Raw genomic sequence first — 17088 nt, forward strand, 5'->3', positions numbered from 1 at the left:
GTAATCTCAACAAATTTGGGAAGTCAAGGTGGGAGGACTGCTTGAGCCCAGGATTTCAAGACCAGCCTGGGCAACAGAGTGAGACCATCTCTACAAGAAATACAAAAACCAGATGGGTGTGGTGGCGTGCACACATGATCCCAGCTCCTCAGGAGGCTAAGGTAAGGTGGGAAGATCCCTCGAGCCAGGGAGATAAAGGCTGAAGCGAGCGGTGATTGTGTCACTGTACTCAACCCTGGGTAACAGCAAGACTATGTCTCAAATAATAGTAATTATTAATAAACATTCAACTTTAATGAGTTGAGCACTATTTTAAGTACAGAATTATACACATAGAAACATCCCTCTCAAGGCTAGGTGCAGTGGCTCACTTCCCGAAATCCCAGCACTTTGAGAGGCTAAGGCAGTATGATCACTGGAGCCTAGGAGTTTAAGATCAGCCAGGGCAACATGGTGAGACTTCTTCTCTACAAAAAAATTTTTAAAAAATTAGCCAGGTAGGCTAGGCGCAGTGGCTCATGCCTGTAATCCCAGCACTTTGGGAGGCCGAGGCAGGCGGATCACAAGGTCAGGAAATCGAGACTATCCTGGCTAACACAGTGAAACCCCGTCTCTACCAAAAACACAAAAAACTTAGCTGGGCATGGTGGTGGGTGCCTGTAGTCCCAGCTACTCAGGAGGCTGAGGCAGGAGAATGGCGTGAACCCGGTAGGCAGAGGTTGCACTGAGCCGAGATTGTGCCACTGCACTCCAGCCTGGGCAAAAGAGTAAGACTGTCTCAAAAAAAAAAAAAAAAAAAAAAAAATTAGCCAGGTATAGTGGTACACCCCTGTAGTCTCAGCTACTAAGGAGGCTGAGGTGGGAGGATGGCTTGAACCTGGGAAGGTCGAGGCTGCAGTGAGCTGTGATCCTGCCACTGCACTCCAGCCTGAGTGACAAGAGTGCAACTTCGTCTCAAAAAAAAAAAAAAAAAAAAAAAAAAAAAACCACAAAGATCCCCCTTTAAAAATATCAGTTGGTATTATTGGCAAAATACTAGCCTTACTTGTCCATTGGTTATTCTCAGGAATTTTATGTTTTTTCTTACCGTGCATATACATCCTTTTAAACATTATATTTTCAAACTGGTTATTGATGAAACAGAAAAACTAAATTGTGTATTCCAACTTATAATGAGTACCCTTCCTAAATTCTCATTTTAATGGCTTTTTTTCCCCCAAAATAGGCAGACCTAACATCCATGGAAATAAGAATTCTGCCTTCCCTTTTCCAAAAATTGCATTTCTTATTTTTGTTTCCTGTCTTATTGCATTGGCTAGAACTTTCAGGATATTAGGCAATACATTCTTATTATCTAATAGTGGCAGAAATGTAACATGTTTCTGATGTTAATGGGAATGCCTCTAGGTTTTGATGCAATGCTGATTAAAGATTTTTTTGGGGGGGGCCGAGTCTCGCTCTGTCGCAAGGCTGGAGTGCAGTGACATAATCTAAGCTCACTGTAACCTCCGCTTTCCGGCTTAAGCGATTCTCCTGCCTCAGCCTCCCGAATAGCTAGGACTACAGGCATGTGCCAACACGCCCGGCTAATTTTGTAATTTTAGCAGAGACGGGACTGACCGTGTTGGCCAGGCTGGTCAGGAACTGGTGATCTGAGGTGGTCCGCCCGCCTCGTCCTCCCAAAACGCTGGGATTACAGGCTTATGCCACCATGCCCAGCCAAGATTCATATTTTTAATTAAGTTATTAAAACATCCTTCAATTCCTTACAAATTAAGAATTTTTAAACAGGAACATGTTATTTTTATCAAATTATTCCCTGGTAAATACGCTTTCAAGATCACTTTGTCTTAAAAATACACACACAGTAAAATGACAGTTCATGCAGTTAGTTCTTGGTACTTCAGGGAAACTGATCTCCCAAAAAAAATCAGGCTGCGGGACGACCCAGTACGCTAAACACCGTCTTGCAACCGAAACCTCTAATCACCAAAATGCCTTGGGGAAATGCGTGTGGACCCGCCACCTTTTCCAGCAGGCTGGAACTCAAGAAGAGCCCGACACCAAGTCTAAGTCATTCCTTGACACTGTGGAGTCTGTGATCTTTTGCAAAATTGAGTTTCTACCTGGTCTGCTGAAGTTTGGGCCGGCGCTGCGCTCAACTGCAGCTAACACTTCCCACTTCATGATTCAGTTTTCAAGTGTCCAAACTACGCCCGGCATCTGTCTTCCTGTTGTCACAACTTTTTCAGAAGTGCAAAACTACGGCAAGGCTAACGGGAGAGCCTGGACCCGACAAAGACACGCACCTTTGTCCCCAGAGCCGACGCGGGCCGCAGACGTCCTCCCGCGGCGGTCCTCATGCCGGTCCCCGGGCGGCGGCGCAGCTAGCGGTGGGCTTCCGAGCCGTGGCTCCCTGCGGGCGGGCGGCCCGCGCCTCGGACCATGGCCGGGTCCCCGCGCCCAGGGGAGCCTGGTGTGCCGCGCCGCGCGCCGGCCCAGGAGGAAGCGAAGAAATGCCAACTCGACGTCCGCACAGCCACTCCGAGGACACCAAGGGGTCGGGGGAGCAGCCTCCGGGCGCCCCGGGAGAACTTGCGGCGCGGGACCACGCGCTCAGACGGCGCCTCCGAAAGCGGCCGTCGGGAGGAGCGCTCCAAAGAACACGGGCGGCAGGAGCAGACGGGCGCGGACACCAGGGCCTCCCGGTCTGCGGCCAAGAGGAGTAGCCGGGCGCCGGAGCCCAGACCCGGCGGAAGCTGAGTTCCAGGCCGCGCTGAGCTCCGTCACCGCAGCTCACGGGCACAGCGACGGGGCCGACCAGCGCCTCGGGCTCGGGAATGGCCCCGGGGCCCGCGCAGGACCAACGGCCGCAACGGAAGCGCCGAGAGGGGAGGAGCGCGGAGTCCAAGGCCCGGGGGCGGGGCGGGCCGCGAGGCCGGCTCCCTCTCGCGCCCAGCCGGTCGCACCGTCGCCGCCGCCGCCGCCGCCGCCTCAGACCGCGGACGCTTCGTTGTCACGAGCCGGAGGGAGGGGGAAGGAGCCGGGAGCCTCTGCGCTTCGGCGCGCGGAGACCGCGGCGCTCGCATCACGTGCCGCTCGGCCGGCCAATGATCCCCGGCAGGCGCGGTGACGTCAGAGCAGCGGCGTGGCCGATGACAGCCGGCCCCCATCACGTGGTCGGACCCACTCCAATGGGCGGCGCCGAGGCGACCTGCTTGTTCCCGGCGGCCCGTGCGTCGGTGGTGGTTGGGTGGTAAGATGGCGGCTGTGAGTCTGCGGCTCGGCGACTTGGTGTGGTGAGTCCGGGCGGCCGGGCCAATCGAGACGCGCCGGGGAGCTGCCCGCCAGAGTGCGGGGTTCGCTGCCGGCCCCGGAGCTGTCTTTCTGTGCGCTCCAGGTCGCGGAGAGAGGGGAAGAGAAGGTGCCGGCGCTTCCGAGCGGCGCCGGGCGGAAGGGGCAGTCCAGTCCCAGGGGACCGAGGCCGAGGGTGGCCACGGCGGGCACTGGCTTTGATCCCCGAGGCCGCCCGGGAGGGGTCTGCACTCGGGGCCCAGATACTGGCGGCCCCTGTGAAAGGAGCCGCCGGTGCCGCGAGGCTTCCTTGGACGACGGGTTCCCGGGGTCTTGCTGGGGCTTCCCAGAAAGCAGAAGCGCCGGGGACCGGACCTGCGAGTCCATCTCGCCGGTGCCATTCGGTCAAAGCCCAGGTTGCAATGCAGCCGACCTGTGCGGGCGGCTCAAGTGGGATTGTCTAAACCGGACTTCTGGCGTTACCCCGCGAAGAAACGGCGGGGTAGTTCTTTACAACCGATGGCTTGGCAGTGACCAGTGCAGGCTTGGGTGCCTCCCGCGTTCTGCTTCTGTGTCCCAGACAACCGCCCGAACCAAGGCTGATTGTCGCCGCCTCCCTCGAGCTGCATAGCTTGTTTCTCCACCCAGAGAAAGGCTTCCATTAGCATTTGTCAAAGCCAGGCAGGTCTCCTGTTGAATTAAACCAGACTTAGGGAGGGAAAGTCTGTGTTTACAGAGGAAGCTGTCCTCCCACTCCTGCCATTAAGAAGCTCCGGACAAGTGACTTTTGACAGTTGTGTTGTTCTGTATTTCTTGTCAACAGAAGAATGGTTATACGTTATGCACATAAGTACACAATTTTGCATTTTGCTTCTGAGGGTCTTGGGCCCAGCTGTGGAAGCTTTTGTTCCGGCCCTTGAGGATGCCAGCAGAGATTTAGGAAAATAAATTGCATACTGAGTGGGTTGAAGGAGATGGGCTGACTTTTCCAGGTCAAGTGTTGACTCTGTGTGTTTTCTCTAGGGGGAAACTCGGCCGGTATCCTCCTTGGCCCGGAAAGGTGAGTGTCTTGCTACTAAACGAAGATATCTGAAGTTGGATTTGAGGAGGTGGAGAATGTAAGATGCATTCCTCTCAGTTTCTAGTATTGAGTTAAACTGGGCCCATTCAGATGGCACTTAGAATTTTTTTTCTCTAGTATCAGTTATTTTTTAAAAGGCAATACAGTATATTCCAGATCATTAAATCTGCTCTAAACGCTTATTTCTTGATTTAGAGGAGGTTTATGAAGTTTCTTTTTTAACCCCGGAAATAATTCTAATCTGAATTTAGCTTTATGCTTAAATGTAACAAAAGGAGGAGAAAATATAAATTATCCAGAAAGAGAAGTCTAAATGTAGGTTAGTGAAAAGCCAAAGTATTTTTGTCCCAACTAAGTTTAAATCTTCTTTCCATGTTACCATATGTGCTACTCCAGTGCCTCTTTGCAGAAGTTGGCATTCCAGATTTTGCATGAGGTGATCCATCATTGCTTTGCAAATGTTGTGTTTTTATATTCTTGCTTGGAGCCCAGGAAGTGTCTTTAAATGGTCTCTTTGCAATATGGTGTTTTCTGTGCCTCAGTTGTCCTTTGTTTTCCCTATGTCCTGTCTCAACTCTTCCTGCACAGGAAGTATTTCAAAGAGTGTCCTCTGCTTTTTTTCAGTAATGATGGGGTCACATTGGGGTGGGGCGGGTTGGTGGGGGTCAGGAGATTTGTTAATCTTAGTTTTAACTGCTTGTAAGACAGGGCCACTGCAGTGAAAGGGATATGGTGTCTACCGAGCACTGTGCTACATGTTAAATATTGGGAACTTCTAGAATATCTACACATTTCCACAAATCTCAATAGAAAAATGGGAGAGTTAGACAAGTACTAGGCCTTGGGTTCTGTTTTGTATATAAATACATTTATTTGTAAGTCATTTTAATTTACTTTTTTCTTACCAACGTAGAGCTGTGTAGAGCAATGTGGAGCCACTAGAAAGTGGGCTGCTGTGTTGCCAGCCAACCTTTTCCCCCCTTTTATCCTCCAGATTGTTAATCCACCAAAGGACTTGAAGAAACCTCGTGGAAAGAAATGCTTCTTTGTGAAATTTTTTGGAACAGAAGATCAGTGAGTAGTATTCACCAGGAGTCTCCCTTTGCCTTTCTTTCTGTGTTATCTGGAGTCTGAGCTGCTTTGAAAATATTCTAAGGATCTTTAGTTCAGTCTTCTTATAATGTATAATACTGGCATCTCATTCTGCCTTCATACCTAAATAAAGGTGCAATTTCTTGCAGAAATTGCCCTAAACAACTGTCCTAGGCCTATAACTAAGTCAGGCAAGAACTAGATTCATTTACCTTCTAAATGTAATAATCACATCGAAGTAGTTTCTCACATGTTTCTTTACCCAACTCCAAAGGCAGTTCCTTTTTGTTTGTTTTTGAGACAGGGACTTATTGTGTCACCCAACCTGGAGTGCAGAGGCACAGTCTCAGGTCACCACAACCTCTGCCTCCCCCACTCAAGCAGTCCGCTCACCTCAGCCTCCTGAATAGCTGGGACCACAGGTGTGCACCACTATGCCCAGCTAATTTTTTGTAGAGGGGTTTTATCATGTTGCCCAGCATGATCTGGAGCTCCTGGACTCAAGCAATCCACCTGTCTTGGCCTCCCGAAGTGCTGGATTATAGGCATGAAACACCACGCCCAGCTGGCAGTTATCTTTATAAAAGCCATGTTCAGTTCTCTTTTAATGCTATATATCATTGTGGTTCATGCATCAGGTACACAATGAAAACTAAAATTGTATTTACCTTAATAAAAGTAATTGTTCAATCCTGTTCTCATTTGTAAAACTAAGTGATTTGTTCTGACATTATTATAGTAAGTCTTTGTGCCGGATCTGTCCTAAGTTGGGGAAACCAGGACCATTAATCTGAGACTCTTTGACCATATAGCATGTTGCAGTGAGGAGAAGAACATGTATTAACTTGAGTTACTAGTGATTTGTTTACCTTTCTCATCACTATGTCAAATTGCTTACTTGGGTCTAGCTAGATGGCTTAACCTTTTTTTTCTGAGATGGAGTTTGACTCTGTCACCCAGGCTGGAGTGCAATGGCGTGATCTTAGCTCACTGCAACCTCCACCTCTGGGGTTCAAGCAATTCTCATGGCTGAGCCTCCCAAGTAGCTGGGACTACAGGCGCTCACCACCACGCCTGGCTCATTTTTTTGTATTTTTAGTAGAGACAATGTTTCACCACGTTGGCCAAGCTGTTCTCAAACTCTTGCCTGACCTCAAGTCATCTGCCCCCCCGACCCCCGGCCTCCCAAAGTTCTGGGATTACAGGCGAGAGCCACCGTGCCCAGCCGATTTGATTTCTTTAAGTAGTTATATTTCTATTATTCTTACAGGAAAATACAGCATTAGACTTGAAAAAAAAGTCTCTGGCTTCTCTGGTAAATCTAATTCTGATGGTTAAAGTATTTCCTCTTAGAAAGCGATATGTTAGAAACAGTATTCCTCACTCACCCAGGAGTTTATATGTCAGAGTACTCTTCCTGGTCTCATGTTGACAGATGCAGCCAGCCCCAGTTCTCTATCACAAGCCAGCCTAGCAGCCTGTGGTGGCAGTATTTCAAGGGGATCACTGGCCTGAAGCTGTGGAGCCAGAGCTTCTGGAAGAGGGAATGTTCTTACAATTCCATGGATTTAAAAAAGAACATTTGGCCGGTCATGGTTCCTTAGGCCTGTAATCCCAGTACTTTGGGAGGCCAAGGTGGGTGGATCACTGGAGATCATGAGTTCGAGACCACCCTGGCCAACATGGCAAAACCCTGTTTCTACAGAAAATACAAAAATTAGCCAGGAGTGGTGGTGTGTGCCTGTAATCCCAGCTACTTGGGAGGCTGAGGCTCGAGAATCGCTTGAACCCAGGAGGCAGAGATAGATCGGGACACTGCATTCCAGCATGGGTGACAGAGCGAGACTCCGTCTCAAAAAAAAAAAAAAGGATTATGTGCAGAATGAATGATGGCAGATAATTATTTATTTTAGGCTGGGCACAGTGGCTCCATGCCTGTAATCCCAGCACTTTGGGAGGCCAAGACAGGGGGATTGCTAGAGCCCAGGAGCTGGAGACCAGCCTGGGCAACATAGCAAGACCTTGTCTCTACGCTAGAAAAAAAAAACTTTTTTTTTTTTTTTTTTTTTTTAATAGCCAGGCATGGTGGCACACTAGTGTAGTCCCAGGTATGCAGAAGGCTAAGGCAGGAGGATTTCTTGAGCCCAGGAGGTCAAAACTGCAGTGAGCCATGATCACAACCTTGCACTCCAGTCTGGGTGACAGAGTTAGACCCGGTCTCAAAAAGAAAAAGAATTCTAGAAGAGGGAGAGATCAGTGGAGAGCCATGAGATCCAAGAAGACTGACTGAAGAGATGGGATTTGAATCCAGCTCTGGAAGATACGTAGAATTCGGATGGACGAGGACTGTAGGGGCATTTCAGGCAGTGGAGATGCTATGAACAATTGGCATTAAGCTGGGTGTTATGGAAAGGGAGAGGCTCCCTGCCTGAGGTAAGTTGTCCTTAGGAATAACAGAGGCAGTATGGTTGGCCCAAACTTCATGAGCTAAACAAATAATTACACAAGTCTGAAACAAAAATGGGAACTCAGTCTCATTACAGGGAGTCTGAAAGCTATTGTTTCCTTATTTTTTTGTTTGTTTGTTGTTTTTGGTTTTTGTTTTTTTTTTTTGAGACAGGCTGGAGTGCAGTAGCACAGACATGGGTCACTGCATCCTTGACTTCCCAGGCTAAGGCAATCCTCCCGCCTCAGGAGTCCGAGTAGCTGGGACTACAGGTGTGCACCACCATGCCCTGCTAATTTTTTTACCTTTTTTTTTTATTTGGAGAGACAGGTTCTCACCATCTTTCCCAGGCTGGTCTCAAACTCCTGGGCTCAAGTGATCCTCCCGCTATGGCCTCCCAAAGTACTGGGATTACAGGCGTGAGCTATAGTGCCAAGCCCCGATGTGTGTGTGTGTGTGTGTATATATATATATATTTTTTTTTTAATACTAAAAGGCTAGATTAATAAGCTGTGATCCTTGTTTATAACAAGTGCTAGAAATAGGACACAGAAAATTGGGGTTGAGTTAATTTCAGAGCTTAACCAGGCAAACAGGTGAAGCCAGTGGTGATGTGCTTGCTGAAGACAAAAATAGCCTGATGTGGTGGTGATGATAAAATTTCTAACTGACTAAAGTTCTTTGGAGGGTTGTAAACAAGTGGGATACAAAGCAACTGCTAAATGCAATATTTTTAACCTTTTAAACTCCTTTGATAGAGTTACACATTTTAAAAAACTATAAAAATGAAGTCACTGTGGTACTAATATGTTATCTTTTTGTGGGTAGACAGTTAACTTAGAGAAGGGAAATGAAGGGGAAAGATGTACAGTACTTCTCTAAAGGAGGAACACTTCCTTAGTGATCAGTACTGGGGCGGGTTAATGTGTTTTTCTATTAAGGTAAGATCTCCAGATTGGCTGCTGACAGCAGATTACTTTGGGGGAAAGAGCTCTGGATTGGTTACCGGCCTAATGTGCATTCAGGTACCGGTTCTACCTTGCTCCCTGATCTGGGCAAGCTATTTCACCTTTCTGAGCCTCTGTGTCCTCCACATAAGGGGATGATACCCCCTACCTCATGGTTAGGAAGGAAAAGTAGTATCACTGTGTAGAATGTGGCTTGCCATACAACAGGTATTAGCAGACATTGGGCCAGGATTCCTTTAAGTATGGAAAACAGAGAGATGGAGACTCTCCCTATGAGACAGAGAGAGAGAGAGCGTGTGTGTGTGTATGTTTGAAAAGAAAGGATTGTGAGAGTTGGAAGTTCCTAAAGGATGTCAGCCAGGTATGCTCTTTTTACCAAAAGGCTTTGAGTACAAAATCATGCATGATTCCACCTTGATGTAAAACTGTACTATGCCTCATCAGGAATACTATGTGTACTTCAGATCATGCTTCCAAAGGGATCTGTTAGAACTGGCCAAGATCCCGGAAAGGGAACTGAGTCAGACAAAAGAGCAGGACTGTTAAATGTGGTGAAGCAAAGACTGAAGGAAGCACAGGATCAGGATGTAGGAAACAGCCAATGGCCTGGAGGATTTTGGCGATGGGCACTGCTAGTAGATTGTGGTGTGACTGCGCTAGGAGCAGTGTGAGGAGCACTGGATGAAATGGGCGTTTAAGAGGTAGCGTAGACAGGTATTGCAAGGGGATTTTTTAGGGATGAGAACTTGTGAAGACAAAGTCATAACTGGCTCCTATAGAAGCTGGACTGCGCCTCACCCCGGAGGTGAACCCCAGAGGCAGAGCTTGCAGTAAGCCAAGATCGCGCCACTGCACTGCAGCCTGGGCGACAGAGTGAGACTCCGTCTCCAAAAAAAAAAAAAAAGAGGCCGGGCACAGTGGCTCACGCCTGTAATCCCAGCACTTTGGGAAGCTGAGGCGGGCAGATCACGAGGTCAAGAGATCGAGACCATCCTGGCTAACGCTGTGAAACCCCGTCTCTACTAAAAATACAAAAAAAAATTAGCCGGATGTGGTGGCAGGTGCCTGTAGTCCCAGCTACTTGGGAGGCTGAGGCAGGAGAATGGCGTGAACCCAGGAGGCAGAGCTTGCAGTGAGCCGAGATTGTGCCACCGCACTCCAGCCTAGGCAACAGAGCGAGACTCCATCTCAAAAAAAAGAAAGAAAGAAAAGTTTCATCAGTGGCTATAAATGATGGTGGAATGGAGGGAGTGTTCATTTAAATAACAGGTGCTCAGAAGCCACCAGAAACCAACCATTTCAACAGATTGTGGACAAACAATGGAGAGGCTGCAAGTACCTACCCGTGAGTTTCCATGGCAGTCTTCACCTCCAGTCCTCGCAGCAGCCCTTTCAGGAAGTGCACAGGGTTATCTTTCTGGTTCTTATTTTTTCACAGATGAGGAAACTGAGAGACCAGTGGTACTTCTTCCATCGAGCCACATCTAAAGTGAACAGGTCTCACTGGATGTGAGGTGTCTGAGTCAGTACTGAAAGTAGCTGTTCTGAAAGAATTTGTGGTTAATAATTAGCATAGCAGCTTGGAAGCATCCCTTTTTCCTTCCACCTGCACCTGATTTGTGTGTGTTTTTTCTGGTGCTTTTACTTCTAAAGAACTTAACCTGGAACACCTCAGTAATCTTCAGCCCCTTTTGTCTTGGGAGTCTGTTGTCCCATCTCAAGAGGCTCCAGAAAAGTCACCTTGTTGGTCCTATATTGGGAACTTGTGTGGTCCTCAGCTTCTGACCAGAAGCTCCTAGGATTTTTTTTAAAAAGGCACGCATAGAATTTGTTTACTAGGTATTCACCAAATGCAAATGGAGAAGCAAACCCACACCTTCTGGCCCCATCTTTGTTGTCACTTGTATTTTTATTCTTATTTTTATCTTTTTGAGACAGAGTCTCGCTCTGTTGCCAGGCTGGAATGCAGTGGCACGATCTCTGCTCACTGCAACCTCCGCCTCCTGGGTTCAAGCGATTCTTCTGCCTCAGCGTCCCGAGTAGCTGGGATTACAGGCGCCCGCCACCACACGTAGCTAATTTTTGTATTTTTAGTAGAGACAGGGTTTCACCGTGTGGGCCAGGATGGTCTCGATGTCTTGACCTCGGCCTCCCAAAGTGCTGGAATTACAGGTGTGAGCTACCACGCCTGGCTTGTTCTCACCTTTAGACTCTATGCCTGTGTGTGTGTGTGTGTGTGTGTGTGTCTTCGTTCTTTTTCTCTGTCTCTCTCCCTCTGTCCCCCGTCTTCTCCCTGCCCTTTCTCTTTTTCTCTTTCTTTTAGCTTCAAGGCTTCAGCCCAGGTCACCTGTCAATGCAAAGGCTGAAACAAATGTAAGAGGGTTCAAGATTAGTCATAAACTGACATCTTTAGTATACAGTATCTACATGTATGATTTTCTTTTATCTTTTCTTTTTTTTTTTTTTTTAAATCAAGTCTTGCTTTGTTGCCCATGCTGGAGTGCAGTAGCACGATCTCCACTCACTACAGCCTACACCTCCTGGGTTCAAGCAGTTGCTGCTTCAGCCTCCTGAGTAGCTGGGATTCCAGACGTGCTACCACACCTAGCCAATTTTTGTGTTTTCTGGTAGAGATGGGGTTTCACCATGTTGGCTAGGCTGCTCTTGAGCTCCTGGCCTCAATTGATCCACCTGCCTTGGTCTCCCAAAGTGTTGGGATTACAGGCGTGAGCCGCCGCACCCGGCCCTACGTGTATGATTTTCATTTAAGAGGAAAGCAAATCAGAAGTGTGGAAGTTTTTGAAGATACCAGATTTTAGTTCATTTTGATTGGAGTAATCTGAGAGTGGCTTAGTGGCGGTTCTGTATTCATAGATGAAGAGACTTTTTATAGGAAGTGTGTCAGGTCACCAGGGTAAATTGGCTGTTACAGGTGCAGTTACCCCAGCAGCCAGGCAGGAGCAACCCACCAGAGCAAACTTACAAACCAGGAAGTCATAGAGGAAACCCTCTGGGCAGTCGGAATAGCCTGTGTTCTATGGCAGAGGCCTTTTCCATTGATTTGCTTTTTTCAAGATAATATGTGTTCACCATTAAAAAAAAAACAAAAAAACCTGTCAACACTAAAACAGTTGCATTCATCCCCATCCCACAGACACCCAGTTAGACCAGTTTCTGATGGTGTGTCCCTCCAGAGATATCAGTGCGTGGTCAGTCCATTTTCCTTATCTTTGCACGAATGGTGGCACATAACATGCATTGCTTTTTATCTTGATCATCTCCACGTAGCCGGACATCTTATGAGACATTCCCTTTCCTTCTCTGTAATGACCCTGCCTGTTTTCAGGCATTTACTACCACGATCTACCTGCCTCTGCCTCCCAATTTCTGGGATTACAGGTGTGAGCCACTGTGCCCAGCCAAGCTGGTTTTTTATGGCTGTTTTCTGATGTAGCAGGATACTTCTCCAGCAATAAGTTGATTCCTTAAATAGATTAACATTTCTTGGATTTACCATCCTATTCATACTGTCAGTTCATTTAGCCATTTTAATGTTTTGAAGATGGTTGTAAAGAGGAAAATATCAGTATCTCAAGTGCTTTAAAGTGAGTGGAATTTTGACTGTACAGTTCCTTCTAGCAGAAATCAGTAAACCTTGTAAGATGCTTCAACAAAAAATGGGGTTGATTTCTTGACACTTCACAGACATCCTCACCTTTCCATTCTCTCAGAGTCAGGTTCTTGTGAGGCTGGGGAGTGGGAGTCGGGGATGGAGGTAGTAGGATGTCATGGGTGGGATTAGTGAGTCTTGGAGTCTGTTGTCCCATCTCAAGGGGTCCATAAAAATCACCCTTTGGTCCTATATTGGGAACTTGTGTGGTTCTCAGCTTCTGACCAGAAGCTCCTAGGAGGAAGAGGCCGGTCACAACTCCTTAGGCTTCATCTCTGATACTGGTTGTGTCATCTCAGACCCACGGGTTAGTGTGGTAGCTTCACTGGCTTTTGGGGCTGGGTCTGACTTTGCATCTGATTGCTCTGGCCTGTCATTAGCATCCCCATAAGGAGAGAGAAGGGAGTCAGATCAGGGATATACTTGCCAGAAAATCTGAGGTCGAAATCTCCTTCTACTTATCCTCCTGGCAGGTTGAACTCATTGGCACTCTCATGTTGAATTTCAAACTTTAAGATGAGTTGGTCACTAGAAAGTAATTTGCTGTCTCACGCCTGTAATCCCAGCACTTTGGGAGGCCAAGGCGTGCAGATCACTGGAGGCCAGAAGTTCAAGACCAGCCTGACCAACACAGGGAAACCCCGTCTTTACTAGAAATATAAAGATTAGCTGGGTGTGGTGGTACATACCTGTAGTCTCAGCAACTCGGGAGATTGAGGCAGGAGAGTTGCTTGAACCTGGGAGGCGGAGATTACAGTGAGCTAAGATCGTGCCACTGCACTCCGTCCTGGGTGACAAAGCAAGACTCTGTCTACCCAAAAAAAAAAAAAGGCTGGGCACGGTGGCTCACTCCTGGAATCCCAGCACTTTGGGAAGCTGAGGCGGGCGGATCACCTGAGGTAAGGAGTTTGCGACCAGCCTGACCAACATGGAGAAACCCTGTCTCTACTAAAAATATAAAATTAGCCGGGCATGGTGGTGCACGCCTGTAATCCCAGCACTTCGGAGGCTGAGGCAGGAGAATCGCTTGAACCTGGGAGGCAAGGTTGCAGTGAGCCGAGATCGCGCCATTGCACTCCAGCCTGGGCAACAAGAGTGAAACTCCGTCTCAAAAAAAAAAAAAGGGAAGGAATTTGCCTAACTCCTCTAGTTGGAGCTGTGCCAGGGAGACCAGCTTCTGTATCTCCATTCATCGTCTCACTTAGCCATGGTGGCATGCCTAATAGTGGTTCACTGCCTGTCATCTGCAGGCCGATGATCCCAGGGCTGTGTTTTTTGCACAGAACCCGTCATCACAACTACCAGCACCACACTCAAAGTCCAGGTAGCTGGTGGAGGGTTAGTAACATTATTTGTATGTGCAAAGGTTAACACTGACGCTGTTAGTGAATATTCTCTAGCTTTCTATAAAGAAAACAACCTGAAGCTCGTGAGATAGCTCGGTTTCTGTATCCTTAACCTGACCCACTTTTTTTGAAGGTTATGCTGTGAAAGCTGTGAGTATCACAGGCTAAAACATGTAAATTAACTGATACCTTGTCAAGCCTTTAAAATTATTTTGTGCTTGGATTCTATAAGCTGCATGCCATTGAGGGAAACATAGAAAGCCAGCTGCAGCAGATTTGTTCAGGTTAGTGTGGCAGGCCAGGTACCCCAGAATTGACAGCTGATTACTTTCCTGTGTTACACATTGATAGTTGAAATTAAAAATTAAGTATCAAAGATGTATGTTCTTCTACCTTTAATCTCAAGAATCTTGTTCTGTTTCTTTTTTTTGAGACATCATAAAACAGCATGCCATCTCGTTTTTAAATGCCTCCTTTTGTAACTGCTGCCCTTATTCCAAACCATGTGTTCCGTGTTTTGTGTGGTTTAGTAGCCATGGTTACCATCATTTATGAACAAATATAGGCTCAGTGGCTGTGAATATCCATAAAAGCCACAAATTTTAGAAGATGTTGCATTTCTTCAGCTCTGTAACGTCCCTGATTCTCTGTCGATCAATAGATCATAGATCTGGTTCCGATTGTTGACAAGCAGCAAGCATTTCCTGCATAGTAATGCTGCTGTCGTCTATCACGTTTCCAGGTACCCTGATTCCCAGGGATCCGTGTGTGGCCATTTGTGCTGCCTGGTGAGAATGGGAAAGGGTCTCCAGATTTCTTTCTGCCCTGAGCAAGTGGCAGGGTATATGTGGTTGGGCATTGGAAGCTGATAGACGACTGTGGAAATAAGTAATGTGCAACAGTGCTTTCTCTGGAGGAATTTAATTTGTGGTTGCTGCAGTGGTAGTGGTGGTTGTTCTGCTTGACTTGTTTCAAGAAAATATACTTTAGGCATAAGACTCTGAGATGGTTGATAGCATGTTTTGAAAAAAATGATGAGGCCTGTTGCAGAGTCCATTTAAACCAAATGGATATTTAAACCGTGCCGTAGTGAGGTTGTTGATACTTTATGGCATATGCAATATGGATCATACCCTTTCTATTTTTGTTTTCTGCTAGTGCCTGGATCAAAGTGGAACAGCTGAAGCCATATCATGCTCATAAAGAGGAAATGATAAAAATTAACAAGGGTAAACGATTCCAGCAAGCGGTAGATGCCGTGGAAGAGTTCCTCAGGAGAGCCAAAGGGAAAGACCAGGTGAGAGACAACAATGTTCACTTTCTACGAACGCCAGACTGGTGATTTTTGCAGAGCAACTAACAGATTAAATGTCACCCAAGCCCAAACCTTTGTTCTTCTGCAATGCCACTGGAGAAAGCTACTTCATTTCTAAGGTGTCAGCATTTTGCTTATCAGCTTGAAACTCCATGCGGCTAACCTTTCTGGAGTAGGTTGTTGCTTTTAGGAAAACTACTTGGACCCAGGAGAAATATCTAGCATTTGAGTCTAGTACAGGCCATTTCTTCCTTTCATAGCACACAGATTAGGAGTGTAGCCTTTGAAATATATATACTGCCTGCATTTAAGTCCCATCTCCTAGTTTTGGGACCTAGGGAAAGTGACTTTTAATCTGCTTCTCCCAATGTCTGGGGATGACAGCAGACTCTATTCTAGGGTCGCTGTGAGGAGACCACACAGAGTGCCTGTAGCAGCACATGGCACCTGTAAATGGTGGTGGCGATGGCGACAGCAGCTGTGGTGGTAGTTATCGTTATTATTATTAAACTTTCAGACGTCATCCCACAATTCTGCTGATGACAAGAATCGACGTAATTCCAGTGAGGAGAGAAGTAGGCCAAACTCAGGTGATGAGAAGCGCAAACTTAGCCTGTCTGAAGGGAAGGTGAAGAAGAACATGGGAGAAGGAAAGAAGAGGGTGTCTTCAGGCTCTTCAGAGAGAGGCTCCAAATCCCCTCTGAAAAGAGCCCAAGAGCAAAGTCCCCGGAAGCGGGGTCGGCCCCCAAAGGATGAGAAGGTTTGTTTTCTCTCTGCAGCTTCCGGGATTAGTGATGTCCTTTTAGTAAAAGGTAGAGTTAAGCTCTACAGTATGCCTCCGCTCACGGAGTGGGAGCAGAATTCTGTGCTCAAGAATCCTGCAGGGCAGGTGCGGTGGCTCATGCCTTGTCCCAGCAACTCAGGAGGCTGAGGCAGGAAGATGGCTTGAGACTTGGAGCTCAAGGCTGCATTGAGCCGATGGCACCACTGCACTCTAGCCTGGGTGATAGATGAAGACCCTGACTCTTATTTTAAAAAATAAAAAAGAATCCCATATTCCAGGTGAGAGACACGGCCTGGTGGATGCAGGTGTGAAATAGGAGCATGAGGTAGGAGAGCAGTCCACTTGAGCCGGTGCACAAGGGCTGGCCCTGGGAAGGGCTTAGCAAGAAAGAAGGGAAGGCATTCCAGAGGTGGAGGGAACAGCCCGTGTGAGGCTCAGTGCTGGTGGAGATACTCTCGGACAGGGAGAGGACAGTGAGGAGAGCAGAGAAAAAGGAAACGTGTCCCTGGATCTTGGAGGGCCTGAAGATCTACGGAAGCAGCATGGTACTGAAGCGTCTTGAAGTCAGTGGGGGCCTGTGAAGGTGACTGAGCCGGCGGCAGTGTGTGCTTCCCGTGTGTGCGCCAGTAGTCAGAGAGTCCAGAGGGGAAAGTCTCAGAGCCAATGAGAAGGCTAAGGCTAGGCGTGCATTCATGAGGGGGTAATTGCAAATGTTGCAAGCAAATAGGTGTGAGGCACTTCAGGGGAAGAGTTCTTAAGATTCTGTAACTGGGTATATAGAGGATGAATGAGAAAAAGGAAAAGAGGATTTCCAGCTTCCTTCCTGGGAAACTGATGATCACTTGCTTAGAGGAGTTGGGATGTAGAGGTGGCTTGTGGAGAAAGAGTACCAGTTTGGAATGGCAAGAATTTGAGGCAAGGCCTAGACAGCCTGGGAGCTTGGTATGACCTCAGGACTAGAAATGTAGATTCAGGAGGTGAATTTGTAAAAGGGTGGTTGAGTCCAGGCAGTGGGATGGGGTTTGTCTCAGGAAGAGAGGGAAAAGAGGGAAGGGCGGAAGCCTGCATTGCAACAAGAATGCTGTGCTCGGG

The 17088-nt window shown here is 47.5% G+C and overlaps 2 protein-coding genes across 12 annotated transcripts in view; one reads left to right on the forward strand and one right to left on the reverse strand.

Annotated features, from left to right (window-relative positions):
* Positions 1-3045, reverse strand: part of UBN1 (ubinuclein 1) — a 38587-nt gene extending 35542 nt beyond the window's left edge. For 2 of the 6 annotated variants that reach the window (XM_033235829.1, XM_033235827.1), the window contains exon 1: positions 2310-2448. The gene's annotated coding sequence lies outside the window, so the exon portion shown is untranslated. Of the gene's footprint in view, positions 1-2126 lie in introns of all 6 variants that reach the window. The other 4 variants (XM_033235828.1, XM_033235826.1, XM_033235825.1 and 1 more) reach the window with 3 other exon arrangements.
* Positions 3046-3142: 97 nt separating this feature from the next.
* GLYR1 (glyoxylate reductase 1 homolog) overlaps positions 3143-17088 on the forward strand; it is a 45631-nt gene continuing 31685 nt past the window's right edge. For 2 of the 6 annotated variants that reach the window (XR_004443034.1, XR_004443035.1), the window contains exons 1-5: positions 3143-3299; positions 4318-4354; positions 5370-5449; positions 15056-15194; positions 15730-15972. Coding sequence is in view for 4 of the 6 variants with exons in the window: in XM_033235831.1 (XP_033091722.1) it covers positions 3262-3299; positions 4318-4354; positions 5370-5449; positions 15056-15194; positions 15730-15972 (537 nt within the window). In the remaining 2 variants the exon portion in view is untranslated. The remainder of the gene's footprint in view (positions 3300-4317; positions 4355-5369; positions 5450-15055; positions 15195-15729; positions 15973-17088) is intronic. The other 4 variants (XM_033235833.1, XM_033235834.1, XM_033235831.1 and 1 more) reach the window with 3 other exon arrangements.

The sequence above is a fragment of the Trachypithecus francoisi genome, unplaced genomic scaffold (assembly GCF_009764315.1).
Source record: "Trachypithecus francoisi isolate TF-2019V2 unplaced genomic scaffold, Tfra_2.0 Lachesis_group15, whole genome shotgun sequence".
NCBI classification, from domain to species: Eukaryota; Metazoa; Chordata; class Mammalia; order Primates; family Cercopithecidae; genus Trachypithecus; species Trachypithecus francoisi.